This window comes from Lathamus discolor, chromosome 5, assembly GCF_037157495.1.
Source record: "Lathamus discolor isolate bLatDis1 chromosome 5, bLatDis1.hap1, whole genome shotgun sequence".
NCBI lineage: Eukaryota > Metazoa > Chordata > Aves > Psittaciformes > Psittacidae > Lathamus > Lathamus discolor.
In genome coordinates this window covers 108,197,301-108,223,328 of record NC_088888.1, presented here as the reverse complement: position 1 = coordinate 108,223,328, position 26,028 = coordinate 108,197,301, and the positions used below count along the sequence as shown (strand labels likewise).

The 26,028-nt window shown below is 38.3% G+C and overlaps 1 protein-coding gene across 2 annotated transcripts in view; it reads left to right on the top strand.

The window, feature by feature from the left end:
* The window catches only part of PKHD1 (PKHD1 ciliary IPT domain containing fibrocystin/polyductin), a 272,144-nt gene extending 247,580 nt beyond the window's left edge, over positions 1–24,564 (top strand). The window contains exons 66-67 of one of the 2 annotated variants that reach the window (XR_010613271.1): positions 3,421–4,755; positions 24,517–24,564. Coding sequence is in view for 1 of the 2 variants with exons in the window: in XM_065681837.1 (XP_065537909.1) it covers positions 3,421–3,770 (350 nt within the window). In the remaining variant the exon portion in view is untranslated. Of the gene's footprint in view, positions 1–3,420; positions 5,238–24,516 lie in introns of those variants that run through there. The other variant, XM_065681837.1, reaches the window with a different exon arrangement.
* The last annotated feature ends 1,464 nt before the right edge of the window (positions 24,565–26,028 follow it).

The following is a 26,028-nucleotide window of genomic DNA, read 5'->3' as shown; positions in this document are numbered from 1 at the left end:
TTCTGTAAGTGTGAAATGTTCTTATAGTAGCTGTTGGGGTTTTTTGTCTCACCTGCCAGCAGCACACATCTAAGGGCATTCGGATAACCCCACTGAACCACCCATTTACCATGTTTTGGGAATTTCTTTTCCCTCCTCCTTCTCGAAACCTGTGGATTACATAAGAGGCAGGAAGAGGAAAGCTGGAGTTTTTACCTCCTTTTAATTAGCATCTATCACAAAAGCAGAGGGAGAGGGAGAATGAGAGAGGAAATTCTGCAGTTTATGTGTTTTGATATTTGCTGTACTTCTCCAAAACACAGCATTCAGCTGTGTGCCTTAGGATACATATCTGCTATAAATTCATTTTTTATCTAATTTGTCTGAGATCTAAGCTTCCTGTGGAGGTCTGAGATCAAAGGATCTGATTCTGTCTGATGTCGGCTCTGACACATAATGCGTGCTGACTTAGTTCTGTCTATAAACTCGCAGTGGGAGGCTGCCATTCTCCCTTGGCACCTTTACATAGTGAACTTTCATTTTGGCTGGGGAGGCTGACAGGTATAGCGTTGATTGGAGCCGTCATGTAAATAATTCATAGAAAGATTTTTTTTGTCAGAAAAGGCAATCCAGCCACTTAAAGTCTTCTAGGAATAGTTGCAAGACAAAAAGATTCCCCCTATATGTTCAAATCTAAACAAGGGTAACAATATCTTAAGTGAATTTAATACATATGACTTGGAAATGTCTAATGTTTGATTTATTCTTAAAGTGCTGTTGGTTTTGGAGAGAGAGAGAGGAAATCAAAGCTGCAGTCTTTTTGTTTAGTTTCTGGTTTATAGCTTTTCCCCCCCAAAGAAATTCCACTTTTCTAATACAATTAAGTGTTTAGAGCTGTTATTATTAATCACCACAGCAAAACTTGCTAGAAGGATTTTCTATTTGGTAGTGCTTATACAGTATGCAGTCCAGCGGATGTAGGGGCCCTGGCTATTGTCCCAGAACAAGTAGCTGGGGATAGAGTTGAGGAAGAAAGCTGCATGTGTAGATTTACAGTATTGCATGGGAGAAGGGGTCAAGATACTGCCTTGTCTGAGCTTGCTGTAATAGAAAAATTCTCCTCAGCTATATACAATTATCTCCTTCTTGAATTAAATAACTTTTGCTTAACTAACTCATGGTTAACCGAATGGCACCTGGAGGTAGATGAACACACTGTTTCTTTTTCTTTCTGAAATTTATTCTGGTCCTTCACCACCTTCGCTATTTAAAAGTTGTATCCTCTAACAGCTTAAGTTTCCTACCTTTAATCTCTAGTCCTTTCAGGTACTGTACCTGATTGATCTTATCCTGAACTCCACGGCCACCACCACCAAGAAATCACTGTTGTATTTCTGAAGAGGTTCACCTACTCTACAAATAAGGTCTGCGGCCTTTGCTCCTATGCTGCTCAGAGCATCTCCTCCTTTTTCCTTTCTATAGGCTTGCTATTTTTTCTACCTTTTATAAAATTACAACAGAATAAATTTTAACTTTAATTCCAAATATTCCACCGATGGAAACACTGCATAACTCCCATTTCAGTAGTAGTGTCTGATACTGCCACATATCGCCACCTCTGAGAATTATTTCCCATATATAATTACTGCCTGAGCTCTGTCAGCTAGCTAGCACTTAATCCAGTTGTTTGCTTCAATGATATTGAGTAGTTTGTATTAATTTTTTAAAAAATCAGGATATTTTAGATTACTATGTCATACAAATCTTAAGGCAGTATTTCATCCTTTAAACTGTTTATATCCAGAAAACTTTTATCCTCCTCCATTATTTCAAACTGGCTTGAAAAGACCTATTTTCACAGCTGAAAATGGCACCTTTGAAGATGAAGAGGGTATCAGTATATATCAAGAACTAACAGGAAGCTTTGGTATAGGGGTCATGACCTGATTATCTTGTTTATATGTATAAAGAAGAAAATTGAACCTACTGATGTATGTAATTTGTACTTTAAAACAGCCAAGAACCTAATGTTAAAGCAATATTAAGAAGGAAAACTATTGCATGCAGAAACATGTGTGACCCCTGAAAATTTACTGACAGCTTTCCCTTGGATTTTCAAGAGGTACAATCCTGAAATTGAAAGCAGTGAGTGTACAGGTTGAAAAAAAGCTAACACTCCTTAACAGGAAAATTAAGCTCAAGCATGAAGCCATTGACATGCCTGTCAGGGTTCAAGGAGTTCAAGGAGCATCTGGATGATGCTCTTAGTCATATGATTTAATGTTAGGTACTTTTTGTGAGACACAGGGAGTTGAACTCCATGATCCACTGGGATTGACGGGGTCCCTTCCAGTTTAAGGTATTCTATGATTCTATGAAAATGATTCCAGCATATAGAGTTCCAATTAAAGATTTCAGGAGAGGGAGAAGAGAATGACTCTAAGCAGACAGTCTCAGCAATCATGGGGTTGAATATTGCAGGTTGCTAGGGGTCAAAATTCAGGGACAAACCCAAAAAATCAGGAGTGGTAACAGCACATTTTCTGGGATCATTTGTGGCAAGGATCTGTAATGCATGCTGCTGAATAGATTAGAAAAAGTGATGTTGTCCACATGAGATACGTTGACTAGGACTAGCTCTGGATTTGGGACCAGTATAAAAGGTTTGGGTCTGGTCTGATTTAATTTTATTTTCAGGAGAAGGGAGAGATTTGCAAGAATTTTGCAAACATATTCAGCATCCAGATGTGGCAGGCTGCCAATCTTGCACTGAAGTGATAGCGCACCCTGTCAACTCAGAAGCCATCTGCTGTCACACCACAAGTGTGGCTGATAACTTTTGGTTTATTAAGATGTAAACATTTTTTGTTCCCACATGAAAAATGTATAGTATATATTTTGCCTTTTCTTCATTTTTTTCAACATAGTTTTTAAACAGCATTGCAAGTTACAGGCTCTGCTATGAGTAGGATTTAAATGTTGGAAATTTAAAGTTCTACTTTATATTACAGCCTGATTCGTAGAGGGTTGATGTATTTTATAGGTAGTATTAATTTTTTTTACAGCTTAACATCAAAATTATTATCAGTTTTAGCAATACACAGCTTATTAACCAGCTGTATTCTATATACTTTATTACTAAGCATTTTCTGAGATAATTTTTGGCTGTTGGAATGCACTCTAGGAATTGTTAGTGTATCTATAAGAACAAATCAGATGTTTTGGTTGCTTTATATTTATTTGTGGAAACAGCTGATGGTTGTTTGGTTTTAGCAACTTATTTCTGTCAAACCAGAATTTGTGAACAGTTACAATTATTTGTCCAACAATAACTGCTTTATCATTCATGTCTTTAACACACAATAAAGGCATAGAAGGAACATGAAAGTAATATCTTACAATTATTGTAAAGCAAGTATTGAACAAGTCTTGCCTTCACAGGTATGGAAGGAACTGGAGCAGTGGGGCATGCCACAGGACAACTGAAGGAGCTGAGCCTGCCACTCTGCGAAGCCAAGCCAGTGAGAAAGATGAGTACTGTCCAGTGTACGACAGTGGACAAGGATACCTTTTCTTCAGCCAGGAAAAGTGACAGTCACCAACAGCTATGTGGAATAACATCTGGTGACTCTCTGGAACTTCCACAGACAACAGTCCTGGGATGCTCCAGCCAGAAGGATGTTCTCCAGACTTCAGCTGGTTACAACAAAGAAAGGGAGATGTCTGAAAGGATGCCCGAATGTCAGAATGATGTCAGAGAGCATGTTGCTGTAGTAGCAGCAGAGGTGTAAAAGAAGTGGTGTGAGGTGGTGGGCCACTGACAAAGCAAGTTTTGCCTGGCTTGCAGTCAATGTGAAGCTGAGTCTTTGGTCTCTATAGTCACAATAAGACATACACATATTAGCATAGGGAGCCAGATGGCCACATGTACAAATGAACTGTTTACCTGGATCTGCAGCCAGCTGGGAGACTCTGGCCATATCTATGGTATAGACCTTTCTTAGTTTCCAAAACAGTGTGTGTCTATCCAAACTGCCTGTTGAGAAGAGGCCTTCTGACACCTCTACAATTCTCTCCAAGAGTTTTTTGGGGAGTGCTAGATGGTTATCTAGGTCAGCTTGGAGATTACATTCAAAAGCATCCAAGGATTAGCCTAAACAATTCAACAGCGCAGATGATCACATTTCTGATACTTTTATATATTAGCACTAGTGTAGTCTTAGTGTCTAGAGCAATGCTGATTAGTATGCATGCATACAAACAAATGCATAGGAATTTTCCCATTTTTTCATTCATACCTTTAGTTTCATTCAAAGATCCTTACTATGTGCATAAATATTTTCCTTTTTTCTGAGAAAAAAACTCAGAAACTTCAACTTCCATTTCACTATGATTTGATTAAGTGCCTTCCATTTCTCCTTAGTTAAATCTGTAGCGTTTGTTGGGGTTTTGTTTGTTTTTTAATTAAAGCTTTTGACGAGTTAAGTCTTCACCATGGCATTGTTTTCTAGCACCTTTAAATCACTGGCTTGTTATAAACACTACTTTTTTATGAATTATATTAATAATGCTGATGTTTTTCAGTTGCTCAAAGAATTCCTCTGTGCTTTGTTTTACTGAGCTGGAAGATGAGGAACCGTATTATACCCTCAGTGTACCGTAAAATTCCAGTTGCAAGGTGTCCTGGTGCCACAAGATAAAATTTACACCCCTCTACATTAAAAATACTTAAGCAGGAAAATGAGGATTCTGGCCAGATCAGCAGTGGAAGAGAAAGTAAGAAACCTTGATTTTTTTTATTCTTATTTATTCATTTACTTATTTATTAAAGAAAGAAAACAACAACAAAGAAACAACCATAAACCAGTTCACTTCAAGCTGAAGGAATTAAGGTGCACATTCTGGTCAGTGAGTTACAGAGTTTTTTAGGCACAAAAATAGGTTCATCAGCATTAGTTCCTGCACTATATTGCATTTATAAGCATCATATTCAGGTGAAATCAGACTGATCCATGCTTAGATGGGCTTCTGGCTGATGACAGAGGAGCTTTTCTGGCTTGAGATAGTTGAGGATGAGGGCCTTATGTTATTAAGAAGTGCAAGAGATCAGCCTTTCTGACCTCTTCTGCCATATAGAAAAGCAATTTCTTACAGTATTTTCTGCAGAGGCAAAAATACTCTATTATGTCAATCATCCCTAAGGCTCATGATTCAGGGTCCAAATCAATAGATATACCTATCAGACACATACAGGTTTGGTTAAAACCAAGGGTTTGGAGACCCTTCCTTTCCTCCACAGCTGATACCCAATTTTAGATGCTTTCACATGCTAGAAGATCTTTTCATTTCTGAAGAAATACAATTCCTCCATCCCTTGATCTCCCCTTCAGTAGTTCAACTCCTAGTAAGTGAAGTTATCACATCCAAGCCCAGGTCAAGACCCTTAGTCTTTGTATTGTTGAGTTCTCCTTAATCCCTACACTACAATTAGGACAACAGTGGTTTCTAGCTGTACACAGATGTTTCATGGGTAAATTTGTGCACTGAAATACTCCTTGACAGGAAAACATTATACATTCCAAAAGCCAGGGTAAGGGCAGGTAGGGGTGGAGTGAAAGGAGCAAGAGGAAGCCAGAGGAACAGGAGGCTCAGGGGAGACCCTATCACTCTCTACAATTACCTGAAAGGAGCTAAGGTGTCTGTTGGTCTCTTCTCCCAAGTAAGAAGCAATATGACAAGAGGAAATGGACACAAGTTGTGCCAAGGGAGTTTTAGATCAGATATTATGAAAAATTTCTTCACCAAAAGGGTGGTCAAGCCCTAGAACAAAGCTTCCCAGGGAAGCGGTGGAGTCACCATCACTGAAGGTATTTAAAAAACGTGTAGATATGGCATCTGGGACACGGTTTAGGGTTGGGCTTGGCAGTGCTGAGTTAACAATTGGACTCGATGATCTCAAGGGCCTTTTGCAACCTAAACAATTCTATTCTAAGAACTCACAGTGTGATGTGTCGGTTACCCATGAGGGATGGTATGCCTTGGTAGACTTGAGCAGCCTGAATTCTGGCTCAGTGGCAGAGCAGTCAGCTGACTAGAGTTCACTTTTTAATACTGTCAAAGTCTAGCTTCTGTGAGGACACATAAAAAGACAGCAGCAGGAATTTAGCTCAGTTTTTTCAAGGAGCCTATAGTCATGTTGTGGCATAGACTCATGCTCTAGCGCAGCCCACACTCAGGCTAGCTCTGTGGGAGACACTAAGACCTTTCAGCAAATTCACAAATTTATAAAGTGCTAACTTCCCCACACGGAATACCAAGGAAGCTTTCAAAGTGCAGGCAAAACTAATGGAAAAGTCTCTGCATCTGCCTGTGCAGATCCATCCTCTGAGACCCAAAGTCTTTCTTGACAGTCATGTTAAATGTCAGAGAAATTTAACAAGTTTGGCAAAGATTTCATTGTCTGCTGGATTTGGGTTTTCCACATGTTAACTTTTTTCTGTAACCTGCCCTCCAATAGCACTTAGGTTTCTTTATTGATATAAATAAGAGTGTAGAAGAAAGGATACTTTATTTTTAAGCAACATCTCCAGGCTTGTCTGAATTCCTGGACAACATATGGTCAGAATTATTCCTCTTTATTTTTTTCTCCCCACCATTTTGTGGAAGTGGTATTTTTTTTTCTCTAATGTCTGAAGTAGAGGAGTGCATTACAGACAAATTTGCCTAAGGCTTTGGGCCAGAGTTGATGAGACTTCATGAAGATACAGGAACAGGCACATGGATAGAAAAAAAGAAAGCCTGTGAAAAATTAAAATGACAAGCCTGGTTAGGGAGCAGAGATAACTGGTGATGTAGTAAAATTAATTACAGCCTGGGCTGAAGGAATTGTGTGCCTAAGACAAAATTAAAAAAAAAAAAAAAAGAGAGAAAAAAAACAAATAACAGCAATGAGATTATAAACCCTTTCATCATCTCTATATGGTATAGCTCCCAATCCCTATTTATTATGACATTTATTATGGCATTTATTTCTTTAAGATGAGAGGTATAAATGGCAAATAAAGAAGGCAAGTGTCCGGTCAGAAAGCTTTTCTCTGACCTTCTGATTCTGCAATGAATAGCCTTCTTGAGAGTGAAATTACACTCCGAAAAAATCTGCAGTGGACTAGAGCCTGTGAGAGAAAACTTTCACTGGATAAGGAAAGCTGCTTGATGCAACACTCCAAAGGTGATTATGGTTACTTATTATACAGATTCAGGGGGGTTTTAGATTAGTTTGGTTTTGGTTTTTTTTCATTATGCATTATGCATTTTGCATTATACATTTTCTAGGACTTTAAATTATTCCAGCTTTGTGGCCATTAAAATGTAGGAAATGTTAGGTGGTGATTTGTTGATCAACATTATAAGGCGATAGTAAGAGTAAAAGCCAGATACACAACAGGATCATTCCAAGATTCCACAACACACCAGCACATGGTGTCTGCACAGGAATTTCTATGGTACATATGGTGTGCTTTTGTGGTGTAGGGACAGGTGGCAGTGCTACTTGAGATACAAGATTTCACATATGTGAAGCAACAGGCTGCAGTGAGGAACAACCTGAGGTCAACTTAGGAAGCACCTTTGAGCCTTCACTGGCTCAAACCTGTGTGTGTGTGCAGGTCTGGAGATGCCAAGAAGCTACCACAGTCTGCTATTCTCTCACTATGGCATTTTGAAATTTTCGATTTCCAAAGAACAAAAAGGGAGCAAAAGTAACCATTCCATTAGTGAGTTTTCCAAAAAGAAAACAGAAAGACATAGAGAAAGTATTACTTTTTAAACAGGAAGTGTCATTTTAAGGAGGATTGTTTGGGGATGTATTCATGCTCTCCTCTTTTCTCTCACATTCTGAACAACAAAGAGGAGAAAAAGAGTAAAGAAGAAGAAAAGAAGAAAAAACCCCAACAAAACACAACACTGCTCAAATGATTGAAAAGTAAAACGTTATAAATTGTTCTTTGTCCTTAGCTTTATGCTCAAGGTGAACATTTTGGAATAACAGAAAAACAATACTGGAAGACAATGTTAAAGAAAAATCTGACACTTATCTGAGCTTCTGTTCCTCTCTCTTGGTCTCCAGCTCAGTGAATCATTTTGTCCTAAAACACAACCAGCATGGTGTCAGCTTTGCCTCAGAAGTTTCAATTCAAAGCTTTTTGCTCTTAAATGAAAAATATTCCCTACTACTGATGAACCTGGCTCAATTTGCAGTTATGAACAAAGGCCATGGCAGAAGATTGCACATAAGCTAGCTAAACCTCTGAATAGCTTCCACGTTGTGTTAGACCAGACCCTCATACTGAAGGCTGTGATGTTGGATACTTGGGGAAGAATATAAGAAAAAGGCAAATATGAAATTATCCTTTCCTGGAATTTATTTTAAGAGATACTTCTGGGAATGGTGATTGCTCCTAATGGCCATTGGATGAATGTGTCATCCCTGAACATTAATATTATGTTATACTGAATTATCTATATACTATGTGAAAATATAAGTTACTTCTGCTTTTACTTAAAGTTCTCTGCCTAATATTTTCCAGGTTTTGTTGCATGACAAATAGGGAGTAATGCTTATTCACCTTGCTTTTGCAGATGTCCCACATATTATTTATCACTTTCCAGGTTCTGTGGGAGTCCTGTGGGATGCAGCAATCTGACTTAAAATTCAGCTGAACAGATAAGGGGTAATACCCCACAAGAAGAGAAGGAGAATATATCCTCAGTCGTCCTACAAAAGACCTCCTTCTCTCTGGATTTTTGCACTTAAACCTTCTGCACGTAGATGCTGACTGAGACAGTGATGTTTGGTCCTTGATTAGAAACCTAAATGCGGGTGGAAAAAATGAGGGATGAAAAGGTTTAATACTAAACCCAGACACTTTAATTTAGGATCACTAACAAAAGAAGAACAGAAACAAGTGACATAGCCAGGAGAGTGGTATGCAAAAGAGTCTCTGCAGCAGCACCATGGAAGGTGGACTCAAGCCAGATCAGGCTGTTTGTCAGAGATAGGAGCTACATGCAAGCTGAGCACGGAGAATGCGCTGAAATGCTCTGCTGCTTAGGGTGTAGGTCATTGCATTCATTTCACAGCAGGTCATTTGTCCATATTCAGGGACAGGCTAGGTATGGTTGGATTAATTTGTGCTTTCCCTCCTGATACACCTCTCTGTTCCGATGTACATTAAAGACGAAGCTGACGCCTGGCACACCAAGTCTCACAGCTGTCAAAGGGAATGATGCTAAAAATATCCCACCCTTGCTCTCCCTCCCCCTCTCGGCTGTCTCTCCATGTCTAGGTGCTGACAAAAGTTATTTGTTGTATTCTCTTCATTCAGTGAGTGACAGGAGACTGGTGTCAAGTGAGAAAATGAAATGTAAATTTTATTAAACACCTTCTCATCTCTGTGTATCAATCCAGATTCCAGCCTAACACAGCAAATCAAATCCTGTCTTCACCAGGCCTGAGGGCACACAAAGAATCATTTCTCCTTAATACCATTCCCTCCTAGTAAAATATTTTTCTGTTTAGTAAATGAAAATTTAAAATGCAAACCCTATTTTAATCCCAGAGAAAAGATGTGCTTTGCAGGGAGAAGGATGCTACATTTCATTCTGTTATGCCTCATGCTTTCTTCTTGTTTTCAGACACAGCAATGATTAGCTGAAGCATAAATTGTGACTCCCTTTTAAAACTTGCCCATCGGGACTTTTTATCTTCATGTCCACCACTGGGCTTAGTAGCTTACTAGTCCAATGACGATTCAGTATCCACTTGTTTAATCTAAAATTGCATGGTAAATTATATGATGAACTGAAGCCTGAAACATGATTCCCAAGCAAATGGCTTTGGAAGTTCTTTGCTGTGGGTCCCAATGCCTCTCTTTCTGTAAGGATGGGAGTCTTGGTCCACTGTGAGAGGTTAAATTGTCAGAAAAGGAAGCTTTTAATTCAAGAACTCTTGTTGCTGAGCACAATTATGGTTGATTTGACTTCACTAATATTCACAGAGAGAGAAGAAAATAATCTGTTTCTTTTGGTAACCATGTGAAGAAATTAATATTTGTTTATCCAGGCTGTGTAGAGGTTGACATTAGGATGGAGACAAAACATAAAAGATGAACCCTGAACACAAGATACATTTTTCCTTTACTCCTAAAAAGTGGCTCCGGAGAATATTTTTATCAAAGTCACTGGTTCACCAACCCTTCATCTTTGTGTGTGATACTGGAAACACTGGACCATTCCATTCTGAGTCTCTCAATGGAGGAGAAAAACCCAGACTGCCTACGTTTCACTCTCACTCACTACCCCTAATTATTAAATTTTAGGTATCTAGTCCAATCTAATTCTCCCTTACTTGGAGTTAATATAGTCAGATACACACTTAGAAGGGTGCCATCCTTTGCTTTTGATATATAACTATCACAGGGCAGGCTGAATCAGCTTGTGGAAGAGCCTGTCTCTCTGCAGGTGTTACCTGAATAACTTAGATGAGATGGCTGACTTCTAGCCTCATCAAGAAGGCATTTCAGCTTAATCTGGCTATGCACGTCCTACTTCCGGTGTTCTATTTAACTGGCCAGTTTCCAACTCATCATGAGTTGTTTTCTGAAAGAAAAAATACCATGGAATGTGCAAATACCGAAAAAGTAGAAGTTCTGTGGCAATTTTTCCCTCTGAAAATAGTTCTCTGCTCTATAATTACTCCTTTTAGCACTAACTTATCCAGTAATAACTTAGCTTAGAGGTATGGGTACTGGGGTTGCCTGGTTTCCCCACCTGAGGCAGCCCCTAAAAAGTTACAAGGATTCAGGGCTTTGGCATCTCACGGTGCTGGGACTTAACTGCAAGGTCAGTCAAAGCTACCATCTTGCAGGTTCCACAAGAATTGTCTTCACCACTTCATTTCATTGAACCTGAGAGTCTGTGCAGTCCCTGAAAACTCTGGGGGAAAAAAAAAAAAAAAAAATAGAAGTAATAATTCTAAAAAAATGTTTTCATAATTTCTGATATTTTTTTTAAATTCAAGTTTACCCTTTAAATAGAAATTGTACACTCCTGCCAGCCCCAATTACTGCTTTTCCTAACCCCTTCTGGAGGAAAAACTATGCCGTTGTCCATGAATCTGGGATAGAGGACATGAAGCGGGGATGAGTTAAGCAGCTCACTAAAGCTTATACTAGAAACAAGAGGAAAAGAAATCAGAAAAAAACACTCATTTTCCTTGGTTATCTGTCCTTGGACAAATTCACTACGCCATTTTTGTTATCTAAGCCTGTTTCAGAGAGGAAAATGGAGACAGGCAACACTGAAAAAGTAATTCAGGGCAAGACTTTCAGCTTACGCATTGGGTTGGATATCAGCTGTCCTCAGTTCAAGTCTGCATCCTGCCACCAATTCCCCTCTCTGACCTTAGGCCACTCATTTAATGTCTCTGCCCCTCAGCTCCTCACATGTGAAATGAGAATACTAATACAGCTTTTCTCCATACCTCACTCCCCTTTGCCAGCTCAGGCTTCAGGGTCCTCAGTACTGAGGCTGTTTCTAATTAATTATTTTCCAAGTGCAGTTCAATCCTAGCCATCGAAATCACCCTTGAAACAAAAAAGTAATAATAGTAATAGTAATAATAATAGTGATAGTGTTAGAAATATAGTGATAGAATTAGAAATTAGAAATAGAAATAGAAATAGATATAGACATAGAAATAGATATAGAAATAGAAATAGATATAAAAATAGAAGCACACCTAAAATGGTTTCACTTGCAAGGTGCTGAGGGTTAAAGAAAAAAAGGAAAAGTGCAGCCCGTGCAGAAGAGCTGTCATGTCACACAAATTGTCGGCTTCTCTAATACCAATCCCTCCTCCGCCTCACCAACTTAAATTCTCCCATGCCTCAAGGTAGATGGCTGTTGGGACTTGGCGCTCTAGATTCATCCACACCACAGATCAGTCATTTCACACTGCCAGTGGGCTTCTTTACTATTCTAATACAGAACCAATTGCACACTATGACTAATAATGTTGGCTGTATGAAAGAATTATTTATATAGAGACTGAGAAAGGCCTCCTTGGATTTCTAGACAGGACAGTCATGATCTGGAGAGAGCAAAGCATAAAATAACTTCAGGGCCATTTCAGACTGCCGTAGTCTGCTGGACACAAGCTGACAATTGGTGCTTGAATTTGAAGCTGCAGATGTATACTCTGTTGCAGACCGTATTCCCTTGTACCCTAGAGTCCTCCATCCTCAGAAATAAAGAAGGGACATCTAGTGAATGACAGTCAACATAGGCTTACGGAAAATAGTTCCTGTCAAACTAAACTGATAGCTTTTTTTTCTGATGAGATCACAAATTCAGTCAATAAAGATAGCAGTATTCAAGCAATAGGTATCTGTGAGGCATGTGACTTGGTACATCAGGATACTTTGATTATAAAACTAGAAAAAAAAAGGACAAAATTAATGTGGTGCACCTTAAGTGGATTAAAAACAGGCTGAAAGCCTCAAAATGCATTTATAGAGGTCACTGCTGAGCAGGACTGTTTCTAGTCTGGTCACAGAAGGATCAGGTTTTGTCCTGATGTCATTTTATCAGTGTTCTATCTATAAACACAAAGATCACCTAAAACTTGGTATTCAGCCAATTGGTTAATGAGATGGAGATTCAGTGGATGATAAACAAAATAAGAGGACAGATCCTTTATGTTGTGTGATCAGTGGATCAACCATATTTAGACAAACGAGGTACAATTTATTATAACAATAGAAAAAATACACTTAAGGATATGGCTGTATTTACAAGGCAGAGTGTATATTTTGACAGCTGGTGACTGAAAACAGCTTGTCGTCATGATAGATAACAACTAAAGATGATTTTTGTCAGGATAAAGGTTTTTATAAAACAGCTAATGTTATTTTGCTGCATAGACATAAAGCTTTTAAATAAGAAGAGGTTGCTTTTATTCTAGTACTGTTACTGCTTCTGTTTTTGATGTCTGCAGTTCAAGAAATTGTTTATAATTTTGTAGAGGGATCAGAAAGGAAACACAAACAGGGAAAGCAATTCGTCTAGCAAAAAAAAAAAGCTGGTATTTAAAGCTAGCTGAATATTTAGAGAACAGTGTAAACTGGTCATCCGGTGTTTCTCTGTAGCCAACAATGGGTATGTGAAAAGATGGCCCACCTTGCCTCTGCTACTTTTATCTTAGTCTTACAGTGGAATAAAACACTTCTGAAACTGATGATCTTAAGACATGGTCAGAGTCTAAAAATACCTGTAGGTAAAACGGAATTTTGAAAGTAGCATTTTTATTGCGCAGACAAAATACAGAAGCTAGGCAAATTCAGAGTGGAAATGCTGGGATGTCAAAAGTGGGGATATCAGCAAATAGTTTAGTGATTGTGGGAGATCCTTGCCACAGTTTTTGACTGGAAGGCTAAATGCTTCTGTTTAAAAATATCCTTCCCTCCTTTGGAAACACTCTCCAAAGGTCTCTGAACTCATCTTTGCACTCACCATCAACCTTGACAGAAGAGAACAATGTGACCCCTGGAGAGAGCCCAGGAAAGGAACCAGGGTAGCAAGGAGTACTTCTGATAGCACTTTCCAGTCCTCTTTATCTAAGCAGAGATCTTCCAACCCTCCAATACTAAGAAGATTCCCAGATAATCAATTCTTTCCTACCTGATTATGTCATCTTACAAAGCTTTGGTAAACAATCTTTGAAAGTTCTGAATGATTATTAGGAAGCTAAGGCATGTTTTTCTTATGAATCTTAGGGCTTGCTCCTCACATTGTTCCCCTCAATGTGAGAAACATTTTCAGTGAAGTGCTCAGTGCTGTCTCTGAAGAAACAACAAGTAATGGGTATAGCAGTAGCCACCTGTGTCTTTTGGGCTGACTTCAAAGCCCATTCAAGTCCATTCTCTGGACATGCAGGTTTAGACAAGGTCTGAAACATAAATGTGGTTAATATATTGCTTATGTTTATACAAGCTCCCTTTCAACACCATCCATTAGGTTAGCTCCTTCCCAGATCTATGGAGTCAAACAGTTGCGAAATAAAACCTGTGATGCCAAACACACATTAGTAACTCAAAAAATGCAGCTTCAAATAACCTTTCACTTTTGTAAAGTTTAAAAGAACTATGTACTCTGCACTGAGTATTATAATGGGCAGACTGGAAAGCCTGAGCTCAGACATAAAATTACTTTTCAAATGAGCTCCGTCCCTACTCTCTTCAAATGCACAAAAATTGGAAATACTCATTGCATTAAGCCATCAAATTCCTCCTCTGCTCTACCAAGATCTGACATATATACTGCTTATTAATATTGCTTAATAAAATAGGCATATTACAAGGATGATTACAGATTAGAATCATATTCTTGTATTAAGATTGCTGCAGAGGCTTAGCCAATACTGCTCTGATATTAATCACCACGGATATTTCACAAATAAAACCCCCAAGAGTCTCCTTTAAAACCACTGCATATATACATTCCACACCTCTCAGGATGTTTGGTTCAGTGAGGCAAATATCCTTCATCTCAAGGTTTATTTATTGGTTTATAATGTTCCTGGGTTGCATAATAGAGAGATGTCTACTGATACTCTAGAGAAAGCAGGATTTCTCATGAATTTTATACACATAATTTCCTTTGGGAAGTGCTGAATATGATACCTAGTGAAGGACGCTGTGGAAAATTCATGTAAATAAGGCAAAATGGATTCATGGCTCCAGCCTGCGGTTATCTTGTGAACAGTGTTTTGTGAAACGAAAGCACTGAGGGCTTAAAACGTGGACATTTTCTGTACACACAATGGGCACTGGTTCATTAAAAGGACTTGCTGGTATGTGCTCATGGGGTGGCTGACCAAAGCATCCACAGAGATAAAATTTTGCCTTTCTGGCACCACATGAAAGACTCCTCTGCACTTTGCAACAGTGAATGTAGATCCAGTTTGGACTAATGAGAGTTCCTAGGTTTTATCCATGAAAGACCTTCTAATAGCACCATCATTCTGAGGACTGCATGCTTTATATACCTTTTGCTTACACATTCTGGTCAGGGTTTTGCCCCATTTGGTGTGCAATTATATTGACCTTTGCAGTGATGCTTCTTGAACTTGCACCTCCATGAACAGATGACTTTGAAAGTTCTCCAGAAACAAGACCATTCATCTCATACAGCCAAACCCTCTGCTGTCTGTACTAAGCTCTGCTGGTCACAAAGAGCTCTCTTCATCTCAGTGCTGACAGCACAACTCTGCTTTTCTTATGTGCTTTCCAAACACAAATATCCACATTACTTCACAGATAGAAATGAAGACAGCCCCATGGTCTGGTACGGGTAATGCAAGCAGAGATGAAGTGCATCAGTTTGCTCATAGGCACACAGAAGAGGGGCAGAAAAAAAACAGCAGTTATGGATTTCAGGGCATTAACCAGAGTTTCTGCCTTTCTGCTTAGCATCCATATTGTTTAAAACTCCCTTTAGGAGAAAGGTTTGCAGTGTTATTTTTCTTTCTATACAGCTGGTGAGGGGTCTGGAGAACTAATCTTATGATGAGCAGCTGAGAGAACTGAGGTTGTGGAAGGAGGTTGTAGCCATTAGGCTGAGTGTTGGTCCCTTCTCCCAAGCAACAAGTGATAGGATGAAAGGAAATAGCCTCAAGCTGTGTGAAGGAAAGTTTAGATTGGACATTAGAAAATTTGTTTTTCACTGAAAGGGTTGTCAAGCACCAGAACAGGCTGTGCAAGGAAGTGGTGGAATCTCCATCTCTGCATGCATTTAAAAGACTTGTAGACGAGGTACTTGGAGACATGGTTTGGTGGTGGACTTAGCAGTGCTGGGTTAAAGGTTGGGCTTGGTGATCTGAAAGGTCTTTTCAACCTAAACATTCTATTATTCTATGACCTTTCCTTTCTGACTTTGCTCTGATAACCAGAATAATTAGGGAAGATACTGGTCTTCCATGATAGAATCCTAAATGAGGATGACCAAAATTGTTCCTGGTGTTTTGGGTTGTTTGTTTTTGTTTTGTTTTGTTTTTTTTTTGGGGGGGGGGGGTTTGTTTGTTTCTTTCTTTCTTTCTTTTATTTTTTTTTTTTGTTTGGTTTGGTTTTTTTGTTTGTTTGTTTCTTTCTTTCTTTCTTTTATTTTTTTTTTTTGGTTTGGTTTGGTTTTTTTGTTTGTTTGTTTCTTTCTTTCTTTTATGGAAAATTAAATAGCTAATGTTTGTTTTCCAGGACTTTACTAACAAAATTTTTTATTCTCTGTTAGATAGCTTTCCATTCAAATGGGTGGGAAGGGGAATCAATGGACTGTCTGGTATACAGACTCTTGGCTTGACTGGGAAAGATGGGGACATCTGCTTTTGCAAAAAGTATTAGACGTTTGCTGTTATCGCTATAAGCCTTCCCACTGACATCTTTTTTGCTGAATTCAGGTGCTATTGCTTTCATTAATTAGTCTTAAGTTTGTGTGTCCACTGGGTGAATGAAAAGAAGTGGTTTATCTTTCTTCCTTATCCATTCCATCTGCAGATACATCTCCATCCACAGAAATAATTGAATTTCTTATAATGTCAGGCATGATGTCAGGCACAGAGGAGCAATTCTGATTTACACCAGCTGAGTATCTGATGCCAAATATCACTAGTGAAGTCACCAAGCCAAATAATGCACCCATCCTATTCCCTTATAATCATTCCAATACCCCTTACAGCTGTTTCTGACTGTGTCTCTGATCTCCTTGCTAAGACATTTAAATCTCCTGTTTCATTTGCATGGTTATCCAGTGAAATAGCTCCTAGTGTTTCTTTTCTTGTTTGCAAAACTGAAGAGAGGGGGAGGAGGAAGAGACGGGGGTAGGGAGACACAGAAATGTGAGGATTTATCTACATGCAGGGAAATTATTCAAAACTGACAACTTACTTTTGTTCCATGAGAGACTAGCTTTGAGGCCTGGATTCTCACGGGGGTAGATAGCCTTTTTTGTAAAGTCTTCCTATAATTAGTATTTTGTCCCATCTTATTTGGTGTTTAAGTGTTGTGCTGCATTTCCTTATGATGGAGCTGGCTGCACTGGAAGAACCATGGCTTTGTTTTTTTGGCAGTGGGGTTTTTCCTAACCCATGAATAGGTTCTCAGGTCATCAGATCAAGAACTCTGTAGGAAAACTATCTGCAGGGCAGCTGGGCTATGGAGCAAAGAGTAAGACTCAACAGAGAATTGGAAAGAAATGTCTTGTAATGTGATGAAAACATAAGAAGAACTTGGCTGTTCCACATCAGGTTCATTTAGCCTAATGACTATTAGTGGCCTGAGAGCCAAGGGCATAACAGCAGAAGCAGGAGAACAAAGACTGATATTTCTCTGGCATATTCTCATACTCTTCTGTAACTTACAGCTCAGAGGAAGCCCATTACTATTTAGCATTACTTGATGATTTCTTGCCATTTATTTTTTCCTAATTTATTTAATGTTTTGTTTTAACCCATGTAGGTTTTAAATGTTTTCTCATCATCATGCAGCAATGAACACATCAGCTCACTGATGTATTCTTTGAAGAAAGAATCCTTTTGAATGTTTAAATCTTTTTCTTGAGCTATTTATTTTATGCTTCTTAGACTTTTTACTTGAAAAGATAGTGAATGGTCATTCTCTATGGACCTTGCTCCTCCTTCACCCTCTATGCGTCTCTTCATTTACTCAATTCGTAGCTCTGCACTGAAGAAAAGGGGACTACGCACTAGAAGTAGGATATATTGTAAGACTTAAGAGACAAATTTTTAATGGTAGTTTAGTGCCTGTAAGGAACGTGTATATACTTTTTAATACCAAGCCCTAAATCCTGAATTGGTGTGTTACCTTCTGCTTTTACCTGTTGCACTCCATTTTACATATTTTCAACCCACTTTTTTATCTTACTTTTGGTTACTTGGTCTTCTGTTTCTCCTTCCACAACTCCAAGTAACCTTTTGTCTTAGAAAAATTGCCTAGCTTACTCTTTCTTGCTTTCTTCATACAACACCCATTGAATTACCACTTGAACAAGTCTCCAGTGCTTTCCATACAGTGATGGCTGCATCTGACTGTAAAATTAAAACAAAACATATCATAAGATCTAGAAAAGGATTGTGTCAGCCCTATATTCTCTATTCACTCTCATGCCAGACTTGAAATTTTTGCATTTGTGCTGATTCTGATCTGTTATTTTACTGAGTCAGGCAATTGCATCCCAGAGTACTGATTTCTATAAGCATTAAGAAGTCCAGTTCATGTGGTTCCTAAATCCTTTGTTCAGATATATCATAATGGAGCGAGCAGGTGGCTGGTCTCTTCTCCCAGGTAATGAGCGATAGGACAAGAGGAAATGGCCTCAATCTGAGCCAGGGGAGATTTAGACTAGATATTAGCAAAAATTTATTCACTGAAAGGGTGGTCAGGCATTGGAACAGGCTGCCCAGGGAAGTGGTGAAATCATCATCCCTGGAGGTGTTCAAAAACTGTGTAGATGAGGCCCTTAGTGACACGGTTTAGTGGTGGTCTTGGTAGTCCTGTGGTAGAGGTTGGACTTGATGATCTTCAAGATGTTTTCCAACCTAGTTTATTCTATGATTCTATGCTTGGGGTAGAATTATGGTCAATTTTGTTTGGGAAGAATCTGCTAACAATATCTTTAGTGGAATTTAAACTCTGCAGCACTCTAAATTTCTTCCACGCTACACTTCAAGGCGCACATTCTCAATAAATGCAATAAAAAAAATCACTGTGGCCATAAGGCAGACCTCACATTAACAAACCCCCAAACAACCCCACCCCTGAAAATAATAATAATATTTTAGTGGTATGGAGATATCTCATAGGATTCTGAGAAGTCATAACTGTGATGTAGTGTGGATTAGATAGTTTCATTTTGAGAAGTTTTGTCCTAATCTGTGAAAACACAAGCCAGTTTTGGGCTACCTGATCTCAAAAGAAGGAAGCACTCTTATTTAACACTGCAAACATATTTTAGCTGGTTCAGATCAGAACAAGTCTTTATATTTATCCCAGTGGTATTGGAGAGTGTTTCTGAAGAGGAAAAAATAAGTTTTCCTTATGAGAAATCTGAATTGTTTGCACTGGAGAAATTGCAGCCAGCTGTGAGCTGATGCATTGGTTTTTATTTTGAAAGGAGCAAACAGCATTGAGCTTTATCTGACCATGGAGCAGCATGTCTCCAGCACGAAAGAGAGGTACTATTGATGCAGATGCCACAGCACATTGCTAACGGAACACTGGAAAGTCCATTTTCTTCCCTTCCTTTTGTCTTCAACAGCATTGACTTTTTAAGAAGTAAATACATATCAGACACACAATGATTACAAAAGGAGGTATTCCTACAATAAAAAGAAAATGGAAAATATAAGAGAAAAGGATGTGCACTATTTACTCCCTCAGCTACAAATTGGCATTGAATTGGAGTCTAAGAAGTGTATATTAACATTCAGCTGGCTGTTACTGCGAGCCATAATAGACATGAGCATTGACTAGACCCAATATTAGTGATGGTACTGGGAAACCATCCTTGCTTTTGGCTGCCTGAAGGCAGTAGTGATCCCCTGCTTGTCCTATCTGTCAGTCTATTTGATCTCCAAATGAATTGCTTTTGATAACAGCTATATAAATGCAGAACTGTTCCGCTGGGCCTTCTTAAATGAGACTCCTCTCTTTCATCTCCCAGTCATTTCAAAAAGCAGATAGACTTGTTAGAGGGTTTTAATGCAATGATTTATGTTTTATCTTGCCTGGTTTGAGGCAGCATTTATTTAGCACTAAATTCTTCCCAAGCCTATATGTGAGTGAGAAATGCTTCAATACAATATTTGGGACTTAAAATAGTGTGTCTATGTACACATGTGCATATGTGTACATGTGTATGCATGTGTGCACTCTGCTTCATCAGAAAGAAATAAATGATGTACTTTCTTTTTAAGAATTCAGCCCTCCACTTGGATCACTGCACCTCCAGCAAAATTAAGAGAAACAGGAAGGAAACAATATTTGAAAAACATCTAAATAGTAGCATTCAGTCTAGGGCAAACAACAAATGTTTTGGAGAGGAAGATTTTGAAAAGTGGTGCATCTATCTTCATTATGTTTGACTATAAAAATATCTCTGATCTCCTTTGTAATTAACATGTCTTAACATTAGCAATAGTCCAGTATAGGAGTGGGTTGTTTATCTTTTGCATTTTTTGTTTTCTTCTTGTTGCTGAGTGAGGATATGTGGCTATTTGGATCAACAAATCAGGTGAAAGCTGATTTTTAAAACTTCCATGTTCATTCATAAATAAAGAAGCAATAGTCTTGCTGATGTCTGTACAATGGGAAGAATTGAGGCCTTTAGAGTAAACTAGGAACATTCATCCAGACTCCATGTGACAGGATGAGATAAGATTTCCAGGATATTATTTTTTACCTCTCTTTTACTGTAATGCTGGTTGCATTGGAGGTAAAATTTAACCTCTTTGTTCTGATTGCAAAACCTTAGCTTAAGACAGGACATGCACAATGGATGGAAGAGAAAGTTTGTGAGGGAACACTGGCTTTAATATCTTTGGGACAAGGAATCTATGCTCTAAAGAGACTAATTCTTGAAGGTAGTGAAGCTGGCTTGACTTTCACTGCATTATGTAGCATATAATTCTCTGTAATGAGAAATAACTGATACATTCAAAACCCTCCTTTCTGCTATGGAAATAAATAATACAAGAAAAGGAGCTAAATGAAAAAAAGGAAAATATGTAATTTAAATAATCTGTTTTAAATAAGGTAATATCTTTGATGCAACAAGGAACTTAGCAGTAATATGAAAATTACCCTATTTTTCTTTGAAATGACAAATCTCATTTTTTGTCTTGAAAGGAAAAGGGACATTTGGGTTAGCATCAGGCAGAGGACAGACTACATTATTCCACATCCCAAACTGGGGTTGAAGCATGAAGATGCTATACAGGAGGTCCCCAGGAGATTTCATATCCCACCTAGCTTACCACATATTTTACACTGGAGCTGAAGTGATACCTATTTCTCTCCATTAGCTACAGAGGAATTTTAGGGATGCTAAACTTCTAAATATGACTTCATCCTTTCATTTCTCTTTCTTGGTGCTGTTAAGTACTACCTTGAACAAGAAAAGAGAAATCCTGACTAGCCTGATGGTTTAGAGACTATCCCAACAGCTGTTGAATGTGGCTCAGTTAACCCTGGTTCATTGAGATTTATTCCCTGGTGCTGGTTGGAGCACTTTTGTAGGTTATATGGATCCTTCCCCAGCTTCGTGTCACAACTGCAGTTTTGTCCTACTGAATTCTTGGGTGAATGGCCTATTACCGACATGTAGAAAAAAAGAATTAAAATCAGTTGCTTCTTTTGCTCTTATTTATAATGCTTAAATCTCTAAATCTATTCTGAAAAACATAAAAATAATAATGAAAATTCACTGTGGAATACTGTTTCCGCCCTTTTAACTCTTTGTAAAAAAATACTAAATTTAACACACATCCTCAGATAGTTTCCACAGTCTTGGATTTTCACTTTCTAGAAAATAAATTCAATGAAGTCCAGCTCTACCGTGTTCAGTGTGTTAGCAGAAAAAAACCCTCCAGTTCTGTTCTACAGCTTCATGATACAGCATATCTCATATATAGCTCTTCAGATATTTGCAGATACTTCCTTTAGCTTTGATTCCAACTTTTCAAAGCAATCTCTTGTGTTTTTATCATCTGTGAGGTGTCCAGCGACTGTCCTCCTCAGTACTGCGCAACAAGACACCTTAGTTGGAATTGTTGGAAGAAAGATACACACCTGGAAACTGCAGCCTGATGGATAAAATGCACAACATGCACTCATCCTCCTAGTCTAGAATGCTTCCAAACATGTAAAACAAATATTTAAAGAAACAGAAAAATTTGTTTCTTTGGAAATCATAAATCTAGTGATTTGTCATTAATATTAAAATGTAGTTTCAAGCCAATGGATACTTGAAAATGTCATTAAAGCTGTACATGCCTAGACTGTATTTGTATTTATATTTGTATTTGCATATGTAGATGTTATTAAAGAAAAAAAATTGAAAGGCTTTTTCTTCTTTTCTGCATTCCATTCTCAGACATCTCCTCCTTCCAGCATGATGTGAAGGAGATTAATGTAAATATGTGGCCTGATTCTGCTATTATCAAAGTCAGGATAACTTTTTTATTTTACCTCAGAAGGAATAACATTGATGGAGTCCAACATATTACTTTTAATATAGTTTTATCCATACATACATACATTCTGAGTACTTTCCCGAAGTAAGAAGTCGATAGAAGAATCTAATCAATTGAAACTTTTTTCATTAATGCAGAAAAACCTCCATGCCAGCTGCAATTATTGCAAGGAACACCTGTCCAGAATTGGGCAGAATACTATCTGCATCTCTTTTCACCTTAAAGGAGTGCTATTATTTTCATTTGGCAAGGTTTTCAAAAAATCATTTTTCTAAACATTTTTGTTCCTAAGGAATAAAATTCAATTGATGTTCATGCTTTAAAAAAGTGTAAGAAAATTCAACATGTTACAGAAAGTTCTTCTTTTGGAGGTCCTCAGCCTTCCACTGGGAGAGATGTAAAATGAGTGTGGGATAAAAATAGAAAGTCTGCACAGAAAATAATTCAGTGGGAAAAAAAATCCCACTTATTTCAGTTCTTGTAAGAAATGTTCTGTTGCTACTTTTACTTATTTGCCATTTACAATAGGAACAGCTTATGGGTAAAAATATTTTGTCTCCTGAATGAAACAGCGCTGTCCATGTTAGCAGCAAATATATGTTTTTAGCAGATAGTGTGGCTCCATTAATACTGTGCAATTTATCCCGCAATCTGTTTTAGAATGTGAACAGCTACAATGTGTTTAATTCCAGTGCTAGTTTTGGCATCTCTTCTTTGTGGCACATTGTACAAACTAGCCTTGCCCCTAGGAGGAAAGTAGGTAGTAGGTAACATTCATTGGATCTGTCAGGGTTTCTAGTGCAACTCTACCACACTGGCAATGGTGTCAGAGTCACGAGGTAGCTAAACAGGCAAGTTAGGGGAGTGGTGGTGAAATCCTGGCCTGAGAGGTGAAGGAAAAGCTCTCCTGGACTTCACCTGTTTTAGGCATTTGGCCAAGGCCTTTGGGGTTTTTTTCTAGTCTATTTAGATCAGTGCTAAATCAAGGTCTTGAACTTTAATTAAGATTAATATACGGAGGTACAGAACTTACAGAAGTTGAGCCGAATCTGCCCTCAGTGTCACTGATCTGAGTAACTCTTCTGATTTCCACTTTGGCTTGCACTGCCACTACTGAAGCTTATTGTTTTCCTCAGAGCTGGATCCAAATATAGTTGAAATCAGAAAAAATACGTTTCTAAATTCTGCTCATCTTTGGATCAGACAAGACAAAAAAGCACAGGCTGTGTGTTATAAAATAAAATAGTTCCAGAAAAACATTCCCAGGCCTTGAAACACCACTGCTGGTAATAGTAAATTGTTAGAGTGGTTTTGGCTCACAAGAGATGATAACAACAATTCCTGGACCAGGAATCATTTCCAACATACACTTTGTGTGGGGCCACACAGTACTTTGGAATCCAAGAAGTTTTATAATGGATGTTGCCAAACATTGTGTATTGGCTTCAGGGACAGTAAACAGTCAGGGCATATTTAATTTACCATTAGATATATCACTAAGCTTGTTACAGGAGGGTGTGGGTGATCTGGATGTTTCCATTGGTCTTGTATCATTTCAAAGAAAGAAGTTCCAAATCCTCATATCAGGTTTACAAACTATGAGGAAAGTGGTATCACAGTAAAACTTCTGCTGTTCAGGAAATTCAGCATACAGAAGATAGAGACTTTTAGAAAAGTTTCAAAATGATTTGGGTAATGAAATAGAAGCATTATTAATTGGTTTTGACAGACAAGAAACTACAGTACAGAGAGACTAAATCTAGGATTTTATATTTTATTTATGAACGTGTATATATACATATATAAATTTATATATGGGAGCTCCTGCTGCTATAGAGGACTGAATGTAACTGGGCGAGTTTTTAAAGAGCACAGTATGCTGAAAACATGGCCTTAAGCATCACAATAAAAGCTGAGTGCTGTTGATGGCAGTAGAAAAACATGAAAATGTTCCATTTGAAATGTCTACTTGTTGAAAAATGTTTCTTAAATTGGAGTTTTCTATAGGAAATGTTTCTTATGAGAAAAATGGTTTGCATTTTTAGCAACCGAAAATTGGCCAGAATTCAATATATTTTTTTTTTAACTATTGGCTTTCTGACAAAATTTTAAATACTTTCCAAGGCAAAACTATTTAAAAATGCAGAAATTCAAATTTTTCTCTAAATGCTATTTTGGGATAAAACACCTTTTTTGTCTTCTGAATATTTGGTTTTTAGGAGAACACCAAGGAAGGAGGTGAGCTTGCTTTAAAGACTTACTGAAGAGGTGATGATAACTTCAACACCTATCTTTTAATTACACTGCCTAAGGCGTCCAAGAAACTGGTGGCAAAACTGTGAATCAGGCTCAGCACTTCCAAACAAAAGATCAGCACCCTTCTCTTGGTGCTTACCATCTGCCTGTCCCTTAACCCAGAATTTTTTGTGCGATTTCTCATGGATATTACAGAGTACAACAGGAATAACAATCCACGTTCTCCTTCTGCTGTCCAACACAATAGCTTAGAGCACCTTCACAGGGGAATTTCCATACATGCCATCAGTGAATGCCCTTTTATACCAGCCAGGGAAGCAGACCCCATCCTGGAAGTATTTTTGTTGCTATTTTGCTTTCAGTCTGTGAAGGGTTGAGGCGGTTAATTTTGGTTGCAGCAGTGGAAGAGCAGGAAGAAGAAGGGATATAGCACTCCAATATTTTCCCCTGTATAGCATCACTTATTAAAATCCTGTTGTCCTGACCATTGTTGTTGCCATTGAAGTCTGGTTTATTTACTTGAAAATCTGATTTGTTTCATTTTATTACTGTGTTTGTGAAGTAACCGATATCAGATTCTGCAGGAAAGAGCTGCCATTTACCAGCAGGCTGTGATGGCTCTGACACGGTCTGCAGGACGGGCTCCAAGGCTTGCTTTGCCCTGGGGGCTCTCGCAGAAATAAGATTACTGGCAATAACTGCTTCAACTGCTTTGAATAACAGACACAACTCAGAGAGCATAAAATTAGCATAAACACAGCATCAGTGTGTTCCCTCAGCGGATACAAGACAGGCAGGATATGGAAAATTGACTGAAATGGGGTCAGGCGCTGCTCAAGTCAGAAAGGCAGGAAGCGCTGCCAAGTGGAGAGGCGGTGTTGCTACTAATAAATAAATAAATAAAATGATAACCATGAAGTTTTAATGATAACACTTTCAGAGGGTTGGGTATTAAAAACGCAGCACTGGTGTCAGAACACCCTAAATGTTGTCTTTCCAAGAAAATTACTCTTCAACATCGTTTTGCTGTGCACTTCTGATTAGGTGGAGGGAGGGGGGAAGAAATAACAATAATATAACAACTGCAATAACATCAATTTCCTGTAGCAAATTTCCTGGTTCGTTTTTTTGGGAGGGAGTGGAAAGAGAAAAGGTGGAGGGAGGGCACACTGTGATAATTTGAGGATGACGCCCTAGACTTGTTAATGTGTGGTAGTATTTTGTAGCACTCCTATCTCTTTATATTTATCAAATATTAAAATGGGAGATGCTTACTGACACATTCAATAAAGGAGTACATTAAGAGGGGAAAGCACAGCAGCTCTGCTTTTGCAGTTTTAATAATGAGATGCTGCTGATACTGCTTCCAACAGATCTAGATATCTAAACCCTCTGACTTGTTCATACAGAGAGAGCTGGAGCTAGCACAAGCTTAAAATCCAAAATTCCTCAGAAACCCAAGCTACTGAAAAAGA